The sequence below is a fragment of the Urtica dioica genome, chromosome 2 (assembly GCF_054948205.1).
Source record: "Urtica dioica subsp. dioica isolate 48M chromosome 2, U.dioica_male_clone48M_v1_H2, whole genome shotgun sequence".
Taxonomy (NCBI): Eukaryota; Viridiplantae; Streptophyta; class Magnoliopsida; order Rosales; family Urticaceae; genus Urtica; species Urtica dioica.
In genome coordinates this window covers 34144325-34153147 of record NC_142757.1, presented here as the reverse complement: position 1 = coordinate 34153147, position 8823 = coordinate 34144325, and the positions used below count along the sequence as shown (strand labels likewise).

Genomic DNA, 8823 nt, shown 5'->3' with positions numbered 1-8823 from the left:
GATTAAAAATCTTAGAATGCTTAGGTATTTTCTCGGCTTGAAAATTGCTCGATCTTGAAGAGGTATGTCGATAACACAAACCAAATATATTGTAGTTCTTCTTACAGAGTAAAAATGACCGGATGTATTTACTCTGTTTGATCATAATGTCAAACTTAACTCGAGAATTAGTTGATCCTAATGTTATAACTCAATGTACTTTGGGAAAATTATATAACTAACCTATAACATGCGTCACTTTTCATATCTCACTCATGTTTTCAAAATATTTCGACAATAACCGTTTTCCTTTTTTCGGACAAAAATACTCTTGTGTTCCAAATCTGGTTTACTATTGAGATCTGATTAACAATTATTGAAATCTAGTCAGCACTTCTTAAAATCTGGTTAACATTTTTTGAAATCTGGTTAACAGTTTGTGAATTTTGGTTAACATTATTAAAATCTGGTTAACATTATTGAAATCTGGTAAACATTTATTGAAATCTGGTTAACAATTATTACCGACAAAATGGACACTTCAAAAATCAAAACAGTTATTTATAAAAAATAAAAGGTTCCGCGGCTAATATTGAAAATTTTTACAAAAAACGGCTATTGGAGGCTATTTCTTTAAAGTGAGGTAGCTTGGGTAATGTCAAGTCCAAGACTTCTTTCCCTCCTAGCAGGCCTCAGTTCTGATTGGGCGGTAGCCATATCGATTTGGGCCTAACTGTGAAAGCCCAATTCAAATTTCAGGCATTTCGGGTCGATGAAAGCGATTCCCAGAACTCCAGATGTCCGTATAGTAACAGTTTTTTTTTTCAAAAACCCTCTCCCACCATTCCTTCTGAGCTTCAATGGCGTCCTAAAGCCCTAACTCTCCTTCCTCTCGCAACAGCGTTCCTTCTTCTCATACAGTCTAGGACTTAACGAACCTCGCACGCTCATTCTCACAGGAAAATAACCATGGACAGGAAAATTAACGGTACTAGCGGACCTTCGAGCTCTGTCGACGGAGGAGCCTCAATTGCGGTGCCCAATTACAGTTGCCGAGCTGTTCAGGTTTTTTTTTTTTATTGTGTTCAGGTTTTCAGATTTCGATGCTAGAGCTAACCCTAGGTATTTCCAGAAACGATTTTTAGTTCCCTTAAAATTTCTGTTTGGTGCATTTCTTTGCTCATTTGAGTCTGCTGTGACCATGAATTTTTGTTCAAAATGCCGTTTTTAGGGTTCTAGCAGTGATTTACGCTGTGAATAGCGACTTTGCTTATAAAGCAGACTGTTCTAATGTCGTTTGGTTGAGTATATTTAGTTGGGACTCAATTTATCTGATTAGCAATTTGGAATGATTGAGCTATGAAGCACATATTTCGAATCGCTTACTATGCGTTTAACTTCACATAGAAGCTGCCCTAGAAATCCTGCTCTATATGCAAATTTTCTAGTTAACATAGCCAATATATATATACATACATATTTTAAATAAAAAAATACATGTATTTCTAGTGAAGATAATTGATCAACACAATGTATAGAACTTACTTTCTGGTGTCTTTTGATAGCAGAGGCAGGTCCATATCACAAAAAACAGCAGGCATATGAATAGCGACACTTCACTTTTCAGTGTTTATATAATTGGCGAAATGGAAATTTGGAATAAAGTGTAAAATGATGGCAATTTCTGGAATAGAATCTAGGAATTATAATTTTGCTTCTTGTTCGAATTTCAGGTAGCATTGCAGCACTTGGCTTCGATTGATCTCATTGAGTTATGCAACGAAGCCAAAGTTGAACGATGTCGAGCAACGAGAGACTTGAGAAGTTGTGGTCGCCATGTAGAGTCTGCATTGAACTCATGTGGACATGCTTCGCTGTGCGAAGAATGTAGTAAACGCTGCGATCTTTGCCCCATTTGCAGAGCCCAAATATCGAAGGAAGAGAATGGTGTTAGTCTTCATCCCCGTCTTTTCTACGAATGCATAGATGCCGGGCTTATATCGAAAAAAAATGACGATAGATTTCAAGAAAAAGAAGAGGAGGACGAATTTATAACCGCAGATGTCCAACACCTTTACTGTTTGTTTGACGTTGCCTTGGAGAATAATTTAGCTTCCCTAATATGCCACTGTATCCTTTTAGAATATCATAGTATATGGGTCAATTTTCGTTTTCAATCAAATATATAAGAGGGACTAAGCTAGCCCATTATTATTGATTTTCCTGTTTGGAATTTAGGTGCAGTTTTTTCTTGACATAATCTCGACAGATGTTACTGATGTATGTATGGACGAAAGTGCTGTGTCTAGCGATCCAGTCGTTGCGTTCTTATTGGATGAAGTTGTAGTCAAGGATTGGTGCAACCGGGCATTTGGAAATATCATAGCCGAGCTTCAAGGGATTTGTATCCTTAAACTGTGTAGATGCTTTACTAGCTGAAACTCATTATTTTTTTTGTTGGTGTATGTATATTTTCCCTTGAATGCTGTGTGTATCTTAACACATGTCAGATAATCTCGAAGCTAAAGAAATGAAGAGTAGGTTAAATAAGCTTCTTAAGCATTTGGCCCACCTTGGTGGAATATCCAATGTGCTTGAAGTTTTGGAGTCATCTTTCAAGGATTCGCTATCTGCTCAACTTCATGATTTGCAATTCCTTCAAGAAAGCATATTGAAGACTAAACAGGTTTAAATGGCTATCGTGATTTTTGTGGAGTTCTATATTTTCTTTCTTGCTTGCACTGCAGAAACTATAAAATGCATTCACAGAACATTATACTTTGTATTGGTTGGCAACTGATCTTTCCCATTTTCATTGGCTGATTCAAATTACACTTTGACTAGTAGAAGTATCGGAAGAATCTTTTAGAAGAACTTTAATTCACATGACCTATGTGATACAATTTGATATCCTCCATTTTCGAAGGATAAGATCTTTTTTTTAGGATAAACTAAAAGAATTATAAAAAAAAAAAGGGAAAAGAACATCTTCGTCTAGAACGAAGAAAATCAAGCTAAATCACACTGGGCCAATCTCGGCAAAGATCGGAAAGGCTAAAACTGGAAAAATCAGAATTAAGGGTCGAAATCCAAAGGCTGATACTCCTGAAAATACTGTCCCAGAGATCTTCAAGGTAGAATGCAGCGTCCTCGATGATGATCTTAGTTGGCTACGATCTGTTTGTATTTGGGAATAAACATTGTTAGATGTGTGAATTGTGCGAACAATATCATACTTATTTCGTATGTTTTTTCTCACTAGATATTCTAGTTTGCATTTGTAATTTTCCAGTTTTTGTTAAGCATATAAGAACCATGAAGTGATTCCTATTTCTGCTGTGACTGATGATGTCCTTTTGCACTGCATTTTCATTTGTTGTCTGTTTCTTTTACTGAATATTTTTGGTATCCATTGTTTTCAGCATATGGAAATAATGATTTGGTGTATGAGACATGATTTCCTCGCAAATGTAAGGTCTCGTCACACAAATGTCACATCATGGCGTTCTCATGTTAGAGAACTAAAATCAGCTGCAATTAGGCGTGCATGGCCAGATGCAATAAACAACTCTGAAGAGTCTGTTAGACAAGAAGGTTCCTTATTTATTGAAGATGCTCTGTCCAATCTCGAGGTTGAGCAAGGATATTCACAAGAAACAGGAGAGGAATTAAAAATTGCATATCTGCAGAAAGATGGAATTTCAACAATTTTCAGGTCTAAGATTGAGGGTGTGGCATGTTATCCTTTTGAAAGTCTAAGAGCGGCCATTGATATACTATTTTTACGTGGTAGTTCGGATATGGTATTGGCAAAGCAAGCAATTGTATCCTTTTTTTCATACTTCTCTTTTCATTTTTTTTCTCAGTATTTTGAAGTCTTGATAACATCATTCCACTCCCAAATGATCCTTGGTTACCTTAACCTAACACAGTTTCTATATTTCCTATATGATCGCCATTGGACAATTCCTGATGAGGAATGGAAACACATACTAGAAGACTTTGCTGCTTCCTTTGGCATAACCAGATATCTGTTATTGGAGTCCTTAATATTTTTTCTTTTGGACGACCTTACAGAGGAGGCGATTCAGGTTCATTTGATTAACTTCTGGAATGTGAACTTTTGTTTTCTTCTAGAATAGTAGAATGAATGATAATCAGTTAGAACTTTTGTTTCTAGATTTTTTTTAGCACTGTCACTGTTTTAGTTTAGAGAAAATGACTAATTTATTTCCTTAATTTTCTGGAAAAGCGATTTCTAAATTCTTGGAAAGCAAACAATTTCTTAATTCTTGGAAAGCAAACAATTTCTCAATACTTAAAAACTAAGAGCTTCGTATATTGTTGGAAGCGAAACAAAAAAAAAATGTTAATTGTTGGCACTATAGTTATATCTGATATATATGTTATTGTTCAAGGTTATATCTTTCCTATCCGCACCAAAATTAGATTAAAATTAGTAACATAAGCGATTTCCTTCGCTTGCATGCTAATATGTAAATTCTTTCTGAAATATCTTGTTATAGAGAGCATGTCGAATACTTCCAGAGATCTCAGGCCCGACCACTCATCCTAAGATTGCTCAAGTTCTGTTAGAAAGAGGAAATCCAGATGAAGCTCTGATGCTCTTAAGGTGTTCTGGCCGCGATGGTATGTCCCACTCTGTTTCACTTAGTGAGGCTGTCACTGCAGTCCGGGTGAGAGTCGAGTGCGGGCTTTTAACCGAAGCGTTTCTACATCAAAGAATGCTGTGCACCAAAGTCAGGGAAAAGAAGTACGGGCCATCTGATGATTCCAAAGGTGATAATAGGGACTGGAAGTACTGGACAGAGGTACTGGTTACCGAAATTTGCTTTCTTTGTATACGGAGGAGCATGGTGGATCGTATGATAGAGCTGCCTTGGAATTCTGATGAAGAGAAACACCTTCACAAGTGCCTATTAGATTATGCTGCTGATGACCTTTCGTCAACTGTTGGAAGTCTTCTGGTTGTGTTCTACATTCAGGTAGTTGTCAGCTCTCCATTCTGTTATATTAATTTCATTTATGATGCTTTATCCTGGGTACTTTTGTATTGCTTGCATTTATGGAGCATTTGTAACCGAGGGTCAAGTTTGAAAGTCAATTTCATTAAACAGTGGTGTCTCCCTGATTTGTTATTTGTGTGCTTTTAGTTTATATATAAAAGTTGACTAGTAGAAGCCGAAGTAAAATTCAGTTGTCTTTGACTAAACGAGGATCTCTGCTTCTTAAGTAAGTCCTAAAAATACAAGGCATGCACACCACTTTAACAAATACCATAAATAGAAAAATGAATTGAGTTCCTTCAGGTTAAGATTGCAGAAAAAATATAATTTTCCATAAGATGGTTTTTCTTAGATGTTTAAATAATTTCAATTATTTTGGATCCTCTGAAGAATGAGTGTCAACCCTTTTCAAGAAATCCGTAAATTACTGACACACTAACATCATACAATTTTCCAGCGTATTGTCTTTATTACCTATTAATTCAGAAGTTGTCCTCGTTTGATAATCCCTCATCATAAACTTCTATTTGTTTTCTGATTCAGCGGTACCGTTACACTCAAGCATACCAAGTTGATTTAATACTGAAGAGAGTGGAGCAGGAGTTCATTGCAAAGAACTCCGCCAGTGAGGAGGTTTATTCTACAATGAGATCAGTCAGTGGGCTTAGAGCAGGATTAGTTGTAAGTGCTCATACTTGACTTCATTTTCTGGTTCCTTCGAGGATAATAATTGACCGGTAAATCATATGAGCGGTTCTTAGATTCATTTTTCTTCGTTATATAAAGTGATGTAAACACATATTTTTGTAAAATGCGGTTGTTGCCACATAGAAAAGAGGCTTAATCAAGTTGGTTGGTGAATCTTTTTTCTTTTTTTTAGAGGCTTTTCAAGCAGACATGCGTGATTTGTTAAATCTGCTAAAATCTCGTAATCTGGGAATTAGCAATCCATTTGTGCCTTGTTGCCTTCATTGAAGAGTGAATATACTGACAAGTGTTGACCTGATGTGATTGCTTATAACAAACAGGAAAAATGCATGGCATTGCTACCAGAAATTCAACGACACGAAGTAATGGCTGGCAATTTTCCGGAGTCTACCGATGCTACTTGCGATGAAGTCGAGAGAAATACAGAACCTGATTTTCCTGCAAAGTCAGTTAGTCTATTGATTCCTTCATCAAATGATTCCTGTGTTCCTTCGTGGACCGATCATAAACCTGCATGGAAGCCTCCATCCTTTGAGACTCCCCTTAAGAAACCCGGGTCGTTTGAAAATCATCACAAGGAAATGAGTAATTATGGTCTCACGGGAAGGTTATTTAACAGTGCTGAAAAGGGAGTAAAACCTCAAGCTAGCGCTGGGAAGCATTTTAAGTTTGGGAACAAATCTCTTCATCGGGCTACACTTGTAAAGCCATCTCCGTTTAAGGACACGAATCAAACTCCTTATCGAGTGTTTCCCAGTAATAATCTCTGGGCTGGTCAATCAGATAGACTATCCCCGGAAGGGGAAGCTAGAAGGTTTGTGGACCAGCTCGACAGTGAAAGTCCCTATTTCAGCACTTTCACGGCTAACCCAATTACTACACCAAGCAGTAACCGAGGCTTGTTCAAGTATAACTCAGACGACTTTCAGCCGAGTGTGAACAGTAAAAGGGTCCATCCAGAGAGAGATGAAAGGCAATGGAACGTTCCTTCCTCGGACGATTTAATGGATGTCTCGTGGAGGTACACGTGTACTTGTTTTGACTAATACAGATTCTTTTAATGACTTGTTTATTTATTATTTATACTGATCATGCAAATAATTTGTTTTTTAATATGTCAGCAATGTGAACAAGGATTTTGCTTCCAGGGACGTAAATGTAAATGGCGGATCGAGATGGAGGTCTGACGAGACGAGCGACGACGAAGATGAGCCAAGTCCCCAGATAGCTTTGGGGACAACTTATCGTCCCACTCCATTGAAAGGAGTTAGAAGAAGCAGATTTGCCTAGTGATAAGCATTTGACACTTAGTCTCTGCTTAAATTGATAAAAGCGTACTTGATTGCTGGAGAAGAGTACAACAACAAAAACAAGTGTATTTGTACAGCTCAAGTGATGCTAAGGGGATTCTAAGTTTTGATAGGAAATCCCTCCAATTCCTGTTTGACAATTCGAGAGAGCAAAATTGGTTTCGGTCATTGGGGTGGAAAATAGTGCAGTTTCATGTGTTGAATTTGTAAGAAATGTTGAGAATGGTTCTAATTGTTTAGATCCTTGTCAGTTTTATTAAGATTTGATACATCTGAAGATTATAGGTACAAAAACAATTGTGCTCAACCAAGGAAAGAAAATAAGTTCCCATAATATTGATGCAAGCATTTTTTTTTTTTTTGGTTGTATTAATGATAACCTTCAGCATTTTGCACTTGGTGTTCTGTCAACGTCTTAATTTTTCTGTTTACCAGTTTGTCCTTTAACTAGGTTATTGACATCATTCGGTTGATAAAAGGGAATAAGGGAAGCTCTTTGTTTAGGAGCACTTTTAACATATCTATCTAATTTAATCTTGGAATTAATTACTATTGGTGATTATTGCACCTTAAATAACTAATTAAATGCGGAAAAGAATAATTACGCTAACAAGAGCTAATTATTAACATGATTATTAAACAAGATCTAGATTACTTGATTAATTAATCATAAGAAACTTCATCAAGCAACCATATCAGATAAAAGACGAGTTTAAGAAAACTTACAGTTTTTGGTTCACGAACCGAAAGCTTTCACAATCCGTCTTCGTCTTGAACATACAAGCCTCCACACGATCAGATCTGGAACTCCTCATTCAAGGACTCAATATGTGATGACACCAAAGTCTTCCGAAACGTAATCTTCGAGGAAGATAAGACAAAAGAGTGGGCTTCGTTATATCTCACTAGATCTGGAAACGAGGTGTTTCCGATCTTTCTCTCTTATTTCTAATAATGGAATCAAAGCAATTCCGAGGGGAAGGAGTAGAGGAATTAGGTCGACACACTCATGGGAGAGAGGAAACGAAATTCCTTGGCAATTAGGTTAAATTTTGATTCACATCAGCCCTCTATTAATAGCAATTTAAAAGGAATCTTTATAGAATATTCCAGAATATTCTAAAAGATATTATTTCCTTTTATTGTGTTCACACTAGTGGATTAAATCTCAGTCATTGGATCTCAACAAATGAATCCTATTTTTTCTCTCATACGTCAGATCAGTATCTAGGATTTTATTTTATACAACAGTATAAAATATTTTGCTGTTGAGAAAATCTAGGAAAATATATTCTCCTAGATTTTCTCCCAAATATCCTCCTAATATTTAGCCTAAATATTATGAGAGAATATAGAAAAATATATCTCCTATTTATTCTCCTATATTTTAGGAACAGAAAAACAGAAAAAAAATACTGGTTACCACACCAGTGCAAAAAACGTCCAACAACGTAGGGGGTAGACGATTTTTTTGCTTTTTCAAGGCCCAATAGATTTAAGCCCATTAAACACTTATTTACTTGTCCAACAATAAATAATAAGTTTATTTACTTGATCTAGCAATAAATAAACAGCTTTACTGTAAATATTTATTTAATTCCCAAAATACCCTTTTTGGAGTTTAATGTTGTCAATCACTATTACAGCAAGTGAGATTATAATAATAATACATACTATTGTATTAACGTTCTTATCCGCCTTTATCGAAGCCGAATCGGGGACGGTGGACCTAGTAGTAGAAGCTTAACAATCTCGATAAAAGACAAAATCTTCATTTTTCTTTTCTAATCGAATTGTCT

At 36.2% G+C, this 8823-nt stretch overlaps 1 protein-coding gene across 2 annotated transcripts; it reads left to right on the top strand.

The window, feature by feature from the left end:
* The first annotated feature begins 778 nt into the window (after positions 1-778).
* On the top strand, positions 779-7362 carry HOS1 (ubiquitin-protein ligase). Of its 2 annotated transcripts, none has more exons than XM_089604246.1 (10): positions 779-1044; positions 1713-2109; positions 2249-2383; positions 2490-2665; positions 3402-3803; positions 3912-4070; positions 4506-4985; positions 5550-5687; positions 6035-6735; positions 6863-7362. In XM_089604246.1, exons 1-10 carry the CDS (start codon positions 949-951, stop codon positions 7002-7004), a joined length of 2826 nt encoding a protein of 941 aa, XP_089460372.1. In that variant the 5' UTR covers positions 779-948; the 3' UTR covers positions 7005-7362. The 2 variants fall into 2 exon arrangements, with proteins under 2 accessions (XP_089460372.1, XP_089460365.1); XM_089604239.1 differs by having other exon boundaries at positions 6836-7362.
* Positions 7363-8823: the final 1461 nt, after the last annotated feature.

Bases quoted from the DNA above. Each gene is read 5' to 3' on its own strand.
- HOS1 (XM_089604239.1), top strand. From the start codon at position 949: ATGGACAGGAAAATTAACGGTACTAGCGGACCTTCGAGCTCTGTCGAC. The intron at 1,045-1,712 runs GTTTTTTTTTTT...TTCGAATTTCAG, and splicing joins ACAGTTGCCGAGCTGTTCAG to GTAGCATTGCAGCACTTGGC. The intron at 4,986-5,549 runs GTAGTTGTCAGC...TTTCTGATTCAG, and splicing joins TGGTTGTGTTCTACATTCAG to CGGTACCGTTACACTCAAGC.